This window comes from Pseudopodoces humilis, chromosome 5 (genome assembly GCF_049639895.1).
Source record: "Pseudopodoces humilis isolate 2021_Gansu_Grassland_sample_001 chromosome 5, ASM4963989v1, whole genome shotgun sequence".
NCBI classification, from domain to species: Eukaryota; Metazoa; Chordata; class Aves; order Passeriformes; family Paridae; genus Pseudopodoces; species Pseudopodoces humilis.
The window spans coordinates 5,739,745-5,758,324 of record NC_142204.1 but is presented as its reverse complement, the minus strand read 5'-3'; the positions used below and the strand labels follow the sequence as shown (position 1 = coordinate 5,758,324).

Here is an 18,580-nt window from a genome sequence, read left to right as displayed (position 1 = left end):
CATAGCTCTCACAATTCTTATGCCACCACGTTCTTATCACTCCCACAACAACAATTCTGTCTCTTTTTTTTGGACTGATCCACTGACCAAGATTAGTCACCACATTTTGTCTCTGTATTTCTAATATCACTGCTTTTTCCACTCTAGTCTGCTCTAACTTGAAGACCGAGGACATTGGGTTTAAAACAAACAGGTTTGCTTCCAGTGATCCCCAAGCAACATGCAAGTAGAAGTGCAAGGGTGTTTTGGAATAGTCCACATCACCCAGTCCTCTGTGTTTGGTGAAGGCATTCCAGCCTTTCTCTTGTGGTCATGAGGTTTGCTCTGGTGTTTGCCATCCAAATTCTCCCCACCCACACATACATTGACTGTCTGCTCTCCTTACTAGAAGTGGTTTTCTTGTTGTGCCATCACCATCATTTGTGACACTTTTAACACAGAACTACAGCCACTCTGAGCTAACCAGACTGAACTCCTTGCAAGTGTGCATTACTCAAACAGAGTTTATTCATGGATGCCCTCCATTTTATGTGCCTCACTGGATTATGAAAAGTAGCAATATAAAGTTCTTCAAAAATAACATCACCATTTGGTATTCACTTTTTACTGGAGAAACAGTGAAGAAACAGGTCTTTTGTAAGAAATATCCTCTATCTGAACCAGTTTACAGTTTTGACTGCAATTGCAATTAGACAAAAGAACACAAAAAGAGGTAACATTCCTACATTCTGTAAACTCTTTATCTATTCTATTCTTTTTTAGTCAGTATAATAATAAGGACTCACTATAACTACTATCTAGTAAATGTTTCATAAATAGAAATACTTAAATGTCAAATTCAAAACAAATTTGGAAATGCATTCCTTTCTAGTATGCCATGCATGAGATCCCTACATTATGTATACAGTCTATAACAAGATTAATACAAATCAGTGTTTATTAAATGCAGTCCATTGATATTTAACTTACTATACAAGTCACTGTGAAGATCAAACTCTAAATTAAGTGGTGATTCTAATGACATTAAATACAAGGGAAGGAGATATAAACACATTGCCGTCTTACACCTTAAAACAGTGAAGAGCAATCAGTGAGTATGCAGAGTTACATCGCATTTATAAAGTTATAAAAGCATACATAATCCTTAATTTACTCTAATGGTGCTTTGATGAAGTTTTATAAGTGATTTTCCACTTCTGAGTAAAAGCAAAAATCTAAACTCCTACTTCCAGCACACAGACTTCAATTCAGCCACTATTACAGAGAAATAAATACATAAGTATAGCATAAAGCAGACCAATGGCTTGTTATTGCTATTTCTATGGAGGCTTAACTCTTGCTTCTCATCTCTCATTACATGGGACAGCTAGAGCCTAGAAACATTGCCAGGGTAGAATGCTAAAGGCCCCTGGGAATGCTTCTGTACCTTGTACAAGGAAAAACGGAGAAAATACTGCCACGGAGTTCTGAAGCATAAATATGGGAAAATCGGAATATCTGGGGACACTCTTCAAAAGCCCTAATACAACCCAGGTACAGGGCTGACTACTTTCTAGTACCAATTAGCTTGTAAGACAGATCTTCAACAGTTGCCATTGAGGTATATTCAGAATATAAAAGAATCAGAAAGGAGATGTAAAAAAAAAAAAAATAAAAACACAAGGAAAAAAAAAGACCACTGGACTGAGACAGACAGACATGCATTAAGATAAAAATAAAAAGAACTTCTTAGGAATGTTTATCAAAGAAAATTTATGTCATAAATTTTCCTCTGCCTGGAGAAGATCCAGAGCTGAGTGTCTCTTCTCTTGCCATGTAACATTGTACTGAATCCAGACTGCACATTTGGTCACCCACTTTTTGCTTTCAATAACATTTTCTATTTCTAATGTGGCTTTTGTTTTGTTGTACAAAGTTTAATTTCTCTTTCTTTTCAATGCATTTTCTTTTTGTCATTATTTCAGAGTTGTGTTAAAGTAATTAGTGACATGATGCCAAGGACTGAACTACACAAGCAACCTAAATATTTTGATTCACTGAGAATGCAGTCCATAATTTACAAAGTGCCTGACCCCATCCAATAAATAAAATAAAATAAATTAGACAGCTTCTGAATGTTAACAGTCTGAGCCATACAGAGAAAAACATCAAAATGCAGAAACAGTGTAATGTCACCACATCGGATTTAAGATAGTCTTTTGACACTTTTTCGAGAAATGAAATCACTTTTGTACTTACCTTTTTAACATTTGCATGTGGCTACTACCCTTTCTTGAGAGCAATGTGGTTCAAAATCTGGGCGAGGATTTCACAAGTGAGAATGCCACAGTTGCAACTTGTTTTCTTAAGGAAGTCTGAGCTAGCAATAGAATGGCAGCAGGTGTTTCCAGAAGTGCAAATTGGGTGGAAAATAAAAGGAGACATCTACCTTTTTCTTCCTCAGGTGTTTTTTTTTTTGTTTGTTTGTTTGTTTGGGTTTTTATGGGGATTTTTTTGTTTGTTTTTTTTGTATAGTTTTGGTTTGTTTTTTTTTTTAACTGGCATTGACTTTTTCATTTATTTTACAACTTGCTATAAATTTTTTAGAAGGGTCCCAATACTGTAGTCAATGTTAAAACCTGCTGTATGCAGCCAGGACAGGCATTTGGCACAAAAACAACCATACAGAGCTTTGTGCCTATAATCTCTAAAAAGATCACAGCTTTTAGGGTGATTTGTGGGCCATGACACATAGGGCCACAAAAACATGACATTGCCAGGATTTGTGCTTCATTGCATGAAAAAAATGTACATAATTTAATAAAAGCAATTTTTTCTTATGTTAGTTTGAAAAATCACCACTGAACTGAAGTGAGGACTCTGCCTCAGACACAAAGTACAGCCTGCATCAAAGCAGTTCTTCATTAAATTATCTCCTAGATACTTCAAACAAGGTGGGCCCAGACTGGGCAAGTGTTCTGTAATGAGGGGGGAAACTTATTCCTGTCCCTCATCTCCTGCTGAATGCTTTAACTGCTTTATTACTTCAGAAAAGTATTTAAATCCAAATACATGTTACTTCTGAGCCAAAAGTAAATTATAAGTTACATAGAGGACTGTTTCCTATTTTGTGTGTTTGATTTGACTGACTCATTATTATAATAACTGAAAAAATAAAAAGTAACTGATCTCCCTTCCTTTTATTTAATAAACTTCTATTTTTATTATTTAACTTTTCTCTAAAAAGTCTTGCAGCTTTTTCCTCATATAGAAGCCAGTCTATCCAAGAACCTCGTGAAGGTCTTTTTCAAAAACTGCCATTGAAGGGAAAAAAAAAATCTAATGATTTTATTTTATTATTTGTTGACAAGCTTGAGCAATTATCTTTATGCATAATTTTTTCTTTACAAAAGCTATGCTGATGGATAGCTATTGTATCAGAACACTCATCTATATGTCTCCTAACTTTATTTTTTATTACCATTTCAACCAATTTATCAAGTGAGGAAAGAAAAGTCATTAGACTAATTCTCAGCATCAATTCTACTGTTCAATTAAAGAGAAGCAGAAAAATGGCTTTCTCCAACCTTACAGGTTAGAAGCCAATATTAAAAGGAAAGAATACATATTAAGTTAGCAGCCCTATTTGAGCTCATCATCAATTTCCAGTCGCACATTTTGATGTGTCCAACTTTACTCACTGCTCTGTTGCTCTTCATTTGATGAGTTTAGCATCTGCTTTTCCTTCACTTTTTTCTTTGACAGTAGCCAATCCTTAATATTGCAAAAGAATAGGTACAGGTTAGATTTCCCTCTTAAGCCTTATACAATTGAATATGACCAGGAAACAATTTTATTTTTCAGCAAACCTGTCCCCCTTTTTACCTATTATTCTGTGTTACAGTGCAGAGGGAAAAAATATTTACAAATGTGACATGAAAACACCTGAATTTATTCCATGCAATTTCAGTACATTCCAAAGCAATAAACTTGTTTTGAATGGGGTTTTCCCACATTTCTAGCCAGTGATATTCCTGTTCTCCAGTTTTAGGCCATACCTATTCCAATGCCACATTTCCTCTCGTAATATTGCATACTGAGCTGTGCAAATCAAGTTTTCCAACAACTTGGAGCCAAGTCTATACTCCAGACTTGGGAAGCCTTTGGGGGTTAATTAACTTTAACCATGCATTGATACCAAGGATATGCAGAAAATCAGAGCCTGTCTTTGATACTAAAGATGATATGAAATGGCATCAGCTCTCCAGAACTGAGGGAACTATAGGTTCCTGCAACTGGGAATTGGACCAGGGATTGTACAAGATGTACATTTTGTACCATGTAAGAGTTTGGATAGTCTCTGCGCATGGTTGGATTAGTCCATATAAGAAAAAATACTGGGTTTTTTTAAAATGATCCAAGGACTTGCATTGACAAATCTGACTACAGAGTTTTGTGTGGCTACTGTGCATGGCTTTATTATTTTGATAAGCATGAGAGAAAACATATAAAACCAGGATGGAAGAATTTCAGTATTGATTGAAACCATACAGGTTGGGTTTTTCTTTTTAATTGAAATAAAGACATATTTCTTATAAACCTTACAAAATTTCTCATTGCACTGAAACTTTACCTGCAAACACAGTTTCATTAGTGGTAAATATTCACAACCTCTGCCACTCCCTCCAATGTCCATACAGGGCCTGCAACCTATCCCTAAAACACAGGATAGTCAGTCAGGGAATAATTCCTAGAACTGTATTTTTAAAGGTTGTTACACACAAGATCTGTGTACCACAATGAATGCTCATGAGTGAATATTCAGTTATTAATATAACACAGGGAGTTTACTAAATGAGGAGGAGTACAGCAAGCAAACCTCTGAGAAACAGTTTGTTTGACTACTCAGATTCTCAGGTTAAAGAACACCAAGGAATGGCAGGAGGGAGGCTCCCACCTCCATGGGCAGCCCAAAGGCAGCAGACACATGACATACACTGAACTGGATCTCACACCACATGAACAGTGAATCCTGTGCACCTTTGCTTCGTTAGCCTGACTACACATAACCACTCTGCATAACCCAGGAGCACCTGTCCAATATTTTCAGATATTCAGCATCAGTCGCTGAAGTCAGGTGTTGCTGAGCTGTTTCTGGCTGTCCAAAAATGTTGCAGATATCACTGAACAAAGCAAAAGGCAGTAGATTAACTCTGAAAGCCATAGCATGTTGCTAATTCTTTACAGTTGGTGTGCCTAGAGATGTTTCAGGCTGAGAACATCTCCTGAGCAGGCTCCAACACAGACCAGGAGCACTGGGCAGGCCTCTCAGCATCTTTCTAAACTGGACTGATCACTTCCATTCCCATACCAATGAATAAAAGCTTCCTCAGAGTACAGACAATTCTTACTTGTCATGATGTATTTTACATAGTATTTGTGGTCATTTTCTGAAAAATGTGACCATACTCCTTGCACTTAGGCATTTATTCACATGTAACCACGTAAGTATCATTGCTTTCTCAGTGATGGAAGTATTCAAAGTGTTAGGTTTGGGTATTGAGATATATTTCAACACCAAAAATAAAAGAAACCCAAACCAAACAAGCCAAGCATAATAAAAATAATGAAAAGATTTTAAAAAGTGCCTTTATGAATATAAAGGATCTATAAAGCCGTCACTAGGTGGGTCCATAGCAATGGATTAGACTTTGAGAGATGTTACATGCAGAACACTGATGATTAAAACAGACGCAATATAGGCTAAGAGAAAAGGCGGAAATGGGAAAGTGAAATGGGAGAGATTCTTTCCTCCAGCTGCAGAGGCATCAGACCTAGAAACCAAGGGGCTGAGGAGCTGTATTTTGTACTGGCTGCCCATTCTTTAGATGGCTTTTGTTAAGAAGAGTACAATTGATATAAGAGCAGAAGTTACTCATTTTCTCTGGTAAGCAGGTCCAGGTGCTCAATGAAAGTTCTCCTTTCTGTAGGAAAAGAAGGTTAAGGATAAAAGAAGGAGCTTTTTTTCAGACCCAAATCTCTGTACCTTCAAACCAAAGGAGGAGCATTCCTTATTCATCCTAGCAAATATTTATTTGGGACAGTGAGTGGAAAGTGTAATTTCTTAATTTCCTTTCCTCTTGAACTGCCTTATTGTGGTGGCCTGAAGGCCTCAAAATTATAATTTATCCTAACTGTATAACTGAAGCATAAATTATTATATGAGTGCCTTGAGTATATAATGTGACCAGTAGGTTATGTAACTGGACCAGTATGGACTGATGGGTAGCAGGCCCAGCCTTTGGGGACTGAGCACTCAATAAAGTGGGCTGTTGTGCAGGAACATTGGAGGGTTTTGTTGCATTCCTGCCTCCACCATCAGCGACAAGTAAGGTGTTAGTTCCAGGAAGAAAACCTTTTATTTTTGGCCTGGTCACATTTATCCAGGTTTAGTCACACTTCAGCCAAGAGGAAACGGCCTCAATGTGGCCACCATGACAGCAAGAAAGGAATAACAGGTATTTTCTCATTTCTGCTAAGCAGTAGCTCCTATCAGAATACAAAGATGATGAAAAACGTGGGTGGCTTGTTTGGTTCCAGCTGGCTTCACATCACACAGTAAGGAAATGCCATGATCTTTGACAGGTTCATATTAGCAAAAAATCAAGCAAAAGATTATGGGAAAGCTTCCCATTCCATTATCAAATAATTTGGGGGAGGGAGAAGGATGGGAGACTAACAGTTTTTCTTTCTAAGCTCTCAGGAAATGTCTATTTTTATGACCCTTTTAGTGTTGAAAGCATTGTCTGAAATAAAGACTAATCTCAAAGGATGTGAAAGCAAACCTCTCGTTAGACTGCTCAGAAAATTTAAAGCAGCAAGAAATTAACCATTTTCATCTGGTGGAGCTGCTGCCCATCAGGTCTAACTCAAGGACTGGAGACAGGTGCCAGGGCCTGGAGCCCACCCCCAGGACTCTCTCCACCCTACCCATGGCTCAGGACCCCATTTCAGCCCCGGGGCCATCAGCCCTTGTCCCAGGGATGCTACAGCATGGCTAGGCTTCAGCTCCCCACAGCCCTGCCAGACCTGCCCAGCCCCACACCCTGGCCCTGTGGATGTACCCCACAGCCCACCTGGGGGGAGCCCCCATAGCCCCAGGCCCTGTTGGCACCCTGACAATGAGCCCTACATCATCACCCACCCACAACAAAACCTACCCAACAGCCCCCAGTACCTACAGTAAATAAAAATCAACATCATGAGCATCTTCCTTAGGGAGATGAGAGTGGGAACACAGCACTCATACATGAACACACACCCAGTTACACACAAAAGCTGTCTATACACTGTATTAGGTGTCTTAGACATTATATAGTCTGATCTGTGGAAGGAAGCTTATTAAAGAGCATGGGGACAGGATTTAAATACCACCCCCACTGGTGTTTGAATTCACTGCTGCCAAGAGACTGCTCCTTGTCTTTGGACCTCACAGCTCAAACCTATCCTGTCCCTTTGGACCTTATTAGGCTGCTGCTTTTAGGAGAAGAAAAGGGATCACCTTGTTCATCTCAGTGCTGCCAGAGGAGGAAGGAGGGAGGGCAGTGCCTATGGCTGTGCGTGCCCCACACACCAAACGCTCCACGACTGTGACGTTCAGTGAGGACACACAGGGAATGGAGAAGCTGGGGCCAGCCCTCCTCTGCCTCAAGGCTACAAGCTCATGCCTTGCTGTTCCCAAAGGCTTATTCCAACCACCAGGTACTGAAGCTGCAATTACTTACCAAAAGTCTGTCTAGAAACTGGTGCAAAGTGCAAAGAATGCTTTGATGGGAAATTCAAGGAGCACAATGACAATCTATTAGCACTGCAAGTAAAATACACAACTGAGAAGATGGCCCTCCACTTTCCACACTCTCCTCCATGGCCTCTTTCTTCATTTTACATGAAAATGACCATGGATGAAGCATTAAAATTGTTTCATTATCTAATTCATTAAGCTAGAAGAGAAATATCTTTCTGCAGCCAAATTACTCTTTCATTCTTTCTGGCCAGTTTGAACAATTTCATTAAAAAAATTACAGATCTCAACCATCCCCAGCCTCCCCTTCTCTCTGGTGGCTGGGCCACTCTCCTCAAAAGTGGGAAACACAACCTTATCCCCTTGTGGCAAGAGGAGAGACTAACCCCCCCAGAGCAGCACTTCATCTGTGGATCCAGAGAGATCTTTGAGGAAGATAAGTGCTACGCTGTTCATTTCAACCAAGAAAGCAGCACTTCTGAGTGCACTTTATTTTAAGTTAAGGATCTCTCACAATTGGGAAGTTTCAGCACAATCAGGGCAGACAGAACCTAAGAGGAGGTTCTTGGGATCACAAGATTTCATTTAGGCACTTAGGCTCTGTCACTGTTCACATTAAACACTTGCAGATCTAAGTGCAGCTCCAGTTAAAGGGAACAAGATATTCTCTGTGTAAAGAAAATGGATATGGTTGGAATAAAACTCCCTGACAGGAAACAGGCTGGAAATACATGTAAACTCCAGAGTTTGAATCTGGCATTTAGCAATCTCTTGGAATTAGTGCCTTTGATTCTGAAAAATATAAAGGTGTGCTACAACTTTAATATCTGCCCAAAGCCACTCAGATGTTCAAGGAGTGGCAAAAGTTAATTTTTGTTAAGTTTTACTGCCAAATCACACCAGGGTAGGTACAGGACTCATTGCATGTTTTTTGCAGTCCAGTTAAACAACACAGTCAGCCAAGACAACATAAGACAGCAGCACTATGTGCATGAACTAAGTACCACGGGATTATCAGGGTTCTCTCTCAAACAACACTTCAAAGAAATTTCTGAACAATTGTGACTACATAATGAACACTCTTTGATTTCAATATGCGTCACCAAAAATACATATCATGTCATCTCTAGATACAGAAAACATCACTGAGGTAAAGATGAGCTGCCTAATAATTCAAACAGGTGACCCTAGGGCAGGAATTCCCCGATTCACAAGGCCACTGTTGGTCCAGCTCCTTTCAGATCTTTAAGGTCCCAGCACTAAGCATCCCAATCCTAAAAAAACAGCCAGTAGTTATTTTTTGGTGTTTCCAAGACCAGTTAATTTTTTTTACAGCACTTTCAAAATAGAGACTAGTGCATAAGTGCACAGAATTGCTACAAGAACTTACCAATGGATCTTTGGTGAAACTGTTGTTTCAATAGCCACAATTTCTCTCATTGAGAGGCTATTTTCTTTGAGTCTGTTAGTATGTTATTGACTTCTCTAATACCCAGCAAGGAACGTAGAAAACAAGAGAAAAGTTCAGACTGGAGTGGATTTCAGTGGGACTATATTCTGCACCTGTCTCTGATGTCCTCTCATTAATCATCTGTTACTAAAGTGGCAGAGATGGTGCAAGTGATGGAATGCTACTTACTGGATGACCTGGAAATGTTGTGAACATTCATTTGAGAAAAAAAAAAAAAATCAAGAAAATCAAATCAAGGTTTGCTCATACTTAGTTTGCCTTCTTGGGGATTTATGGCTGTTTTGAAAAGATGAGGCTCATAGTGGTGGTCTCTGTAGCTGACATGTTCTTTGGTGTGGTATTTGGATTTTGGTCAATAGAGCATTTTGCTTTGTATGCATGTCAAACATCCAAGATCTTGAGTAATGCTGATAAACCAGAAAAACCATTTGTTGCAAATCTGATAGATTTCATGTCAATAATAGGGCAAACAAGCCTCTTATCTTGTATTGTATAGCATTTGCTTCAAATTAAACCTGGAAAGAGAAAAGCAAGGAAGAAGGCAAAAAGATCAACAAAACTTAGAACTTTTTAAGTTCTTCAAAATGGTTCTGTTCAAACAGCAGATCAAAGTATAGACTGGTTCTTATTTTATCTGGAGTTGGCTTATCCATCCAGCATAAGGACTTCTTTAATTCCTGTAAAACAACTGTGTGTTCAGGAGAGTGTCTATTCTGAAAATGTTTCTATTCATAAAAATTGTATTGCTGAATTCTAGCTCTCCAGTATGTTTGCAACTCAATGTGAGATTTACTGGCTGACAGATAAAAGATGTCTTTTTCAAGCACCAGTCCTGAACACTCAGTGAGGGATCATAAAATCAATCTGGTTACCTAGTGGCTCATCCAGCAACAATAGGCAGAGACAATTTGTTCACTGTCAATACGTGGACAGCTCCATTGCCTTGTCTGTCTTCAGAGGGGCCAGGCAGCCTTGTGCAGGAGCCACGTTCAGATGCCCACTCCTGATGCATGGAACAAAGGGAGCCTCATCCCACTGTTCTCCGAGTCTGGAGCAGGGGTCGGCAACCTTCCAACAGGGATATGCCAGATTGTAATTTTCTTTCCCAAATTAGAGTTTAAGAATGCTGGCAGGAACTTTGCAGGAGCCAACAGACGCTGCCTCTCAAAGAGGCGACATGCTGCCAATCAGCTGATTGGCACTGTCTTGCCTCTGTGTGAGGCAGGAGCTCTGAGCTCCTGGGGAGTCGGGATCTCAGTAGGAGCTGGTGCTTCTCTGAGGTGCCTCCTGCACCGACCTTCCTATGTGCCATCCTATAATTTGACCTTTTGATGCCATAAGTGGGCAGCTCGTAGCTTCTACCCTTAAAAATCTGTCCAGAATTCAAAGCCATAACCCAGCTTGGGCACTGATTCTAGCATGGAGGTAAAGGACCAAAGGAAAAATAGCATTTAACATTCCCTGAAACTTGCAAAGTCATAGGAAATACAAACTTCCTCAGTTGTTCCAGTTTATTTTTAACTCTTGAATTTCTGTCTAGAAGCATGTGGGCAACTCCAGTGCTTGAACGCACACTTTAGAGAAAAGAAACACCTAAAATATCACATATGCCCTTGCACTTGATACAAATTCACATACCTATTTCACTTTCAGGAGCAGACAAACATTTTCCATTAGTCAGAGAGTAAATACACATAAATACAACACAGTGGTTAGAGTAGAATAGATAATGGAAAGCAACTGCACATTTTAAAATTAAAGATGCTTGAGAAAACAAACAGTAATTTTCTGAGGTTTTTGGCAAGGCAGCTTTCCGAGCTTAACTGAGACATAAAAACTACCATCCCTACTCTTTCATTCAAAAAACTGTAAAAGGGGAGAAGAGTCATCCCACCTCTTTCAGATCTTTAGTGAGTAGCTGTCATGTTTCGAAGGCTTACAAACTGTGCGCATAACCAGCGGCACTGCTGTCAGCCCGCGAAGCCGTACGAGCACGGAACTTTGCTCTCCTCAGTTTTACACCTTCCAGCCAAACTCAGTAGCAATGCAACTGATAGAGCTGCCACCAGGTCTTCTTCAGGATATCTAAGAGCAGGGCTGTCTGCTTCCCCTCTTCCTACTTCCTTTTCCATGCTGGCTGTGGTTCACACTCCTCTAAGAATAGCAGCAGCTCCAGCTTCTGTGCCACTGGCAGTACTTCCCTGGCTTTTGTTCAGTAAATAGTCTAATTCTGCTGAGCTGGTAGCAGCTGAGATTGTTAGTGATATACTGTCCCAGCATTAAACAAAGTGTCACCTGGCAGGATGATTGACTGGAGCCTGGATCTTGGCAGAACAGTGTTTTGCAGTTAGTTTGGCATTTCTTTATTAAGTTCAGGTTAGATTCACTTAAGGAATGTGCTTGCCAGCTCTGCCATGTTTTTGACTTCATATCCATCATGATGATAAATGGTCTATTTACAAAGATATTCATAATTAAATTCTTACCTTCTTTTCCCAGCCCACCATAAAACACACCTATCATTGTATTCTGTTAAAGCAAGCCAAATTCCATTAGAAACATTTTCAGACATCAGCATAGGATCCTTCTCTACTCTGCTCGAATCCTGAACTTTCTAAAGATGAGTGCCTATTTTTAGGGATTGACATTGTTAAAAAAAATGAAAAAAATACATAATAACACCCTTCCCTTCCTTCCCTTCCTTCCTTTCCCCCACCCTGCCTCTTTTCTTTGCCTCTGCATTCCTGCAATTCAGTAAGCCACCTAGGAATATATGAAATTTTGAGCATCTGCCTCTTTACCTATGCAATTATCAGAACAGAACTGTTAAAATGGTAGTGCCTAGGAACCTCGGCCACCAGTGGATGGTAGCTGCTACTATGAAAAATCATAGTTCCTGCCCCAGGCATTTGGCAAGTTAAGAGGCAGCAGTTAGACTGTGGCAGTATGGAAATAATGAAATACATTTGCTCAAGATTATTACACAGTGGTCTCACAGAGACCTAACAAGTTATTTTAGATATTAAGACAAGCTATCAGTCCAGCCAGAGTTTCAACAACTTCATACACCTCTCTGTCAAGCTTTGCAGACAACCACTGTTTTCTGGATTATTGCTTGGGAATGGCTCAACTGCACCATTTCACCTTCTGCAGTAATGGACTTGTGGCTGTCACTGCTACTCTGAAAGCTGAGAGTGCAGGCTGAGAGACACAGCTGTGCTATGAAGCAGTTATGAAGTAAAGAAGTTATTAATCCCTACAAGCATATAAATCACTGGGCCCAAATGCAGTACAGTTTCTCTAGTATGTTTTACTCCCCCTCTGAAATATGAATTTCTCTTGCTCAACCTCCCTGATGATGTCCAAAGATTTTTTGGGGTTTTTTCTGAAGTACCTGGGGACAGATGTTTGGGGTTGATGAAAACTCTGACTTAAGGCCGTGGGGAAAATCCCCTTAGTCATGGAGAGTAAATTAGTACCCACATTGCCCCCTGAATAGGTGTATGTAAATGTAGCTAGAAAGTTCTATGGTTTCTTTGTTGTTATTGGTTAAAATTTGGCGCATTATTTTGCATATTCCTAATCCCTGGTTCTTATTGGTTCCTTCCCCTCAAACCTTGCCCTCAATCTGCTTTATACAGATTACTTTCTACCCTTGCCTTTTTGGTGCACCTTATACTGTTGTTTGGATTGTGTGTTTGTTGTTTTGTGATTAAAGCTGTACTTTCAGGGTCACTAAACCATGCCCATCTTTCTCTTATTCATCACCCTCCTGCAGCTGTCTCACCGAGGATCCTGAGGTAGCACCCGGACAGACCCTCCAGGCCCGGCGTGCTACAGACAGATTCTAAAAAATGCCTTAAAATGTAACTAGACAATCACTCTGTAGCATTCAAAACTGCTTACAGACGTAGTGCTTAAGCACATTTTAAAATTCCAGATGAATCTCCCTGAGTAACTTAGGCGCTGACCCATCTTGCCAAAAACTTCGCTCCAAAATTCTTCCTCTCCCCAAACACAGCTCAGTGCTCTGTGACAGTAAATCTTTTCTTCCTGGGCTAAATCTGGTAGCAGCCAAGTTTTCCCTTTTAAGTATTTAATTAATCTTATTGCCAAAGTATTCTTCTTGAAACCTTGATAAAGAGCCACTTAGCACTCAGAATTAAAATTTATGGGAAGGGAAGCTTGGATGGGATCTGTCTCACCTAATATTACACATCTTCAGCATAGCTGTTAATATCAGAACTAGGCTCCATTCATAGTTAGCAGCGAGATGTGGCATCTCACAGGACAGAATTAATTTGACACCTCCTAAGTAACTACTAAAGGATTTTGTGAGTTGCATCTCTGCTTTGGCCAGGAAGAAAGAAAAGGTAACTCATTTTGCCACAACATCTACTTTAAAGGCAGCTGAAGTTAGGTGAGATGAATTGCACCACTGTGTCTGGAGGTTAAACCAGGATATTGATAGTCCAGTTCTGTGAATTCTTTCCTTCCAATCATTGACTCTGAACATAACTACCAGCAAATCATTTAACTTCCCAATATTTCAGTTTATATATCTATAAAAAAGGTATATTATAGTGCTATTACATTCTAGATATGCTGCAGAGTCATAGCAAGGCAAAAGTAGCTCTTGAAAGTGTGCTGAGAACCTCAGAGGGAATATATTAAGTATGTGCAAACCATATTAAAGAGACTACTAAAGAATGGGGAGAAACAACTGACAAGACTTGGAGCAAGAAATAAAAGAGATTAAATTCCACTGGCTGCGCATAAATGTTGTGAATAGTCTATCTTACAAATGTTTAGCATGTTACACATGCTCAGGAGAGCTAATATTTCAAGGTGGATTTTCTCCACACCACGAGGAGAACGAAGGACTTGCTTAAATTCTCATCTGGAGTTAAGGAGCATATTCCAGCCAGGAGAGTTGATTGTGCCACTAAGCCTGGCAACACCGTAAATGAAGCTCTTGTTGCAGGGTGCTAATCTTCCCAGAATTCCTATTAAAAATGGATGACTGCATGTGTTTCCAAACAGCCAGGACATCAGTTTTTTATTTACTTATCCCATGAGCATTGCTCCTGGTGCATTTCTGCAAGCTTTTCATGAAAATGAAAGGGGGGAAAATTGTGAGTCAAGACGGCCATTTGCATGGATTTTTTTTCCCACCTAAGAAAGTCTAAAGGAGGCACATGTTTAACTTGTTGGTCAGGATGACACAGTAAATTTTGTTCCTGTATCTGGCATTCTCCTGGCCTATGTCTGGAAGCAAATAGTTAATGTTCCACATGCAGCCAGAGGTGCTGTAAAGGAGGCAGGAATTGAGCACCCGAGGTGATTATAGCTGAAAACATGATTCTAATGTAGGGAAATAATTCATATTTAAATAATTGATTATTATCTACAAAGTTATCATTATAATCATGTTTATAATGAATGCATGTTTTACCAATTTGAAATAACTAAGTATTCTAATCTTAGCAAGCTTAAAGAAAGTCTGTTAATGAGATAAGAATATTTTCCTTTCTGCATATGCATTAACTGCTCTTTTTTTTCACTTCAGAAAAGATGCTTACAAATGGATTACTCTGGGATGTGTTCTTGCCAATTCACCAGTGGGAATGCAGGTAGTACCAGGAGATACACTGCTGGGATAAATCTAGGTTTTGAATTGTGCCTGCTACTTCCAATTGATAGGGCATTTCCCTTCAGCTCATTGTGCCTTTCCATTCAGTTCCATGATATCTTCACTTCTATATTCCATCAGTAGCTGAGCCAATCACACTCCTGAATATCTGGGAAACACTTTCAACTCAAGGCTGTGAGACATAAAACATCCTCTTTTTTAGTGGGAGTGGATGCTGTTCTTGTAGGAGCACCTCCTTTGGGTTTACTCAGTTGTTATTTTTCATTCTTCCCAGGCAGAGAACAACCTCCCATTTGAAATGAAACCTGTACTATAAGTATCAACACCATAGTCACTTAGAAACCCATGCTAATACTGTGTTAGGTGTTAAATTCCACCAAAATTAGTAGAATTCAGGAATTTAAATCACAGAATCAATGAACAGTTTGGGTTGGAGGCAGCCTTGAACATCATTGAATTCCAAACACCTTGCCCTGGGCAGGGACAACTTGCACTATCCCAGTTGCTCAGAGCTCCATCCAACCTGGCCTTGGACATTTCCAGGGATGGGGCAGCCACAGCTTCTCTGGGCAACCTGTGCCAGGGCCTCACCAGACACGTAGTAAAGAATTTCTGCTAGCTAGAAGCCATTCCCCTTTGTCCTTTCACTAGAGGCCCTTGCAAAAAGTCCCTCTCTAGATTTCTTGTAGCCCCTTTAGGGTCTTCTTGGACCCTTCCACTGCCAGGCTGAACAACCCCAACTCTCTCAGCCGGTCCCCTTGGAGAGGTGCTCTCAGTCCTGTGATCAGCTTAGTTGCTCTTCTCTGGACTTGCTCCAGCATATTTTCTTATTTTTGGGGCCCCAAAGATGGATGTAACCTTAAATCTCCTTAAGGATTGGGCATTTAGTCTAATATAATGAATTGTAAAGGTATTTACTTTGAAACCAACTGGCAAATACAGTCACCAGAGAATATTCCTGCTTATTTTACAAACAAAGCCTCATATATCCCACATTTTACAGAGGGTTGGTGGGTCACTGATGGCCCACTTGAGGTGATCAGCTTTGACACAAGGCAAACCTTCCCTGTGTGCAAACCTCACAGCTTTGGTCAACAGATGGATTCAAACTCAACATATCTGTTTTGGAAAGATGAAAGACTGGCAACAAGTATTTTACTGGCTGTGTATTCAGGACCTCTTCATCTGCTTCCCTAATAGTGCATAGAATTGATCCTCTTCGGGTCATGATAGGAAAAGGCACCGGCTCTCCCATTCCAGATCAAAAGAAGAGCTTTATGATACAAAGATCACACTTTAGGTTACTACTTGTCCAATTAGATGGACTGTGATAGATTTTCTGTTGTGTAGTTTGAAGAATTCAGTGATAGGAATGAACAGAAATTTTGAAGCACTCAAAAACTGGATGTAAATACTTTTTTGCCGAGTTTTGCAAGATATTCACAACTTAAAGTGCCATCTTTTTTGGCACATGGGAAAACACTGATTACCAGCAAAAGGAAATACAACAAGCCTTACAGTTACAGTACTGCCATTGTTAAGGGACAAGTTACCCTGATAATCATAATCAGCATTTGATATTCCAATTAATCCTGTTGAACATCCTTTCTTCTGAATTTTGTAAACTGAAACAGCACTTCTACTTTTCCTAGTCGCATTGCAGATCCTTTGTGTGTTTTACCTCAAAGCAGGAACCTGCACTAAACATATTTGTCAAAATACCAGTACCTAAGCTCTGTCTGGGTTACATTGCATATGTAATTGCAAGTTTGTACAAGAGAGAAATGCAAAAGCAATGGGAAATAATTTCCAGTGTCACAGCCATCCTGCTTTTCCTTGTGTCCTCCCTCCCTTATTCCCACAAAGGGAAAGTCTGGGAACAGGTCTTCTCAAGAAGCAGAGCTGCTATGGAGTCCAGAAATACCGGAAACAAAACAAAAGCCCTGGAGTCTCATAAACAACATGCAGTCTCTGTGGACTCTCATCCACTTGGAATGATTATTCTAACAGCATCCAAAAGGGCAGTGCATATCCTGATATGAGCTCCAGTAGCAGGGATTATGCCTTTGCCTCCACAGCGAGCAGATGGAGAAGCAGTACCCTTCAGTGAGGTCTGTGGAGACAAAGAGAAGGCATACACCAGACATGTCTCAGGCTCCCAGCCAATCCTTCTTCCAACTTGGTAGGGAAGTCAGCTACCCTGTGCTTCCCTTCAGTTCAGTTATAAACTTCTCCTACCACTTAGTTCTTACAGAGCATGAAACAGCTGCTAACATGAAGAGCAGTACAATATCAGTGCCCTGCACTCCTAGCCCAAATACAACTGAGTGACTGTTAATTGGCAGCTGGTCATCCCATCCCTTTTCCTAAATAGTAATGTTCACCTTCAAATACCCTTAAAATTGTCTTTGAAAATGAGTTCCCATTGCTGCCATTATATAGTTTGGAAGATCTATGCAATTTCTGGCTTTTCGTGTTTATTAATTAAAAGGTGACCAAAGATTATATTATCAGAGTCTGCATTAAATTGCTCTCTTTGTTTTAGGATGGTTAAAGGTCCCCAAATAGAATTGAAAAGGCCGCATGTGTTACAATATTATTATTATTATTATTTAAGCATACACCACTTTGTCATAGGCTAGATTCAAAGCTTGAGGCCACAGTCAAACACACAAAAGAATAGCTGGCTTTTTTCTCTTTCAAATTGTTGATATGAAAGAGGCAGGACAGAGTAATTGTTTAATCACTGGCACATTGCTTTAAATCCCATTCTCAGCACGCACAGAGAAAACAAAAATGGATGGAAAGGGCACTGAGGCATTTGAGTTGAATGATGGTAGGTCAGTGGCCAATGCACAATAGATATAAAATGTAGCAGATCAAGAGCATCACATTTGAAAAGCATTATATGAAGTTTATCTCAACCAGAGAGATGGCTAATACAATAAAAAGGTGGAAATACCAGCCAATGTGCAATACCATGTAATGGGTTGCATCGGGAAGGGAAAGGTAGGAAATTGAGGATGCCATATATTTTTGCTACCCTTTAGAGCACTCACTTTGTAGCAATATTTGCCTATTTTAGTAAATGTTATGCTCCAGAAGTTGACCCTTCCAATTAAAAAAAAAAGTGGCAGTATTACTCAGGAGAAGCAATCCCTGTGACTTCAATGGGCCAGGCAAGACATCCTGATTTCCAGCTAAATTCCTGTACATCCTACCTGCACAGGCCAAGTCCACTGACACAGCAGGTAACTCTTTACATAGCTAATATTTTGTACCTACTTTGCATGCACAGTGCTCTAAGTCTGGACAATCCACTTGGTCCCAAAGAAAAGTCAGGAGGAAAGTCTTTGTGGTTATTACACTCTCAGAGGTTTCCCAACCACTTCATGCAATTAGCTCTGTGAGGGTTTAACATGCCTCTCTTATTCCTGTGATGTGCATTAGATTTTTAATGTAAATATTTAATGTTTGCAGATCACAGGAGACCATGCAGCTGAACAGATTATAAAACATTGTAAATTTTAAAGCAATACATAGCAGAGTAGTAGCTGGCACTCCGGGAGGTTTATGAGGATAAGAAGCCTTGGTTTTCTGATTGCCCTCACTGGAGTTCTGTGTCAGAGTAGCATGAAAGAGCAATTAAAAAAGTATTTAAAATGTACTATTAGGT

The 18,580-nt window shown here is 39.9% G+C and overlaps 1 protein-coding gene across 3 annotated transcripts in view; it reads right to left on the bottom strand.

The window, feature by feature from the left end:
- The window catches only part of SOX5 (SRY-box transcription factor 5), a 604,370-nt gene that overhangs the window by 297,391 nt on the left and 288,399 nt on the right, over positions 1-18,580 (bottom strand). The window contains exon 1 of one of the 3 annotated variants that reach the window (XM_088055169.1): positions 2,239-2,295. The exons of the other annotated variants lie outside the window; for them this stretch is intronic. Within the exon in view, the coding sequence (XP_087911295.1) occupies positions 2,239-2,255 (17 nt within the window). The 5' untranslated portion in view covers positions 2,256-2,295. Of the gene's footprint in view, positions 1-2,238; positions 2,296-18,580 lie in introns of those variants that run through there. 3 annotated transcript variants of the gene reach the window in all.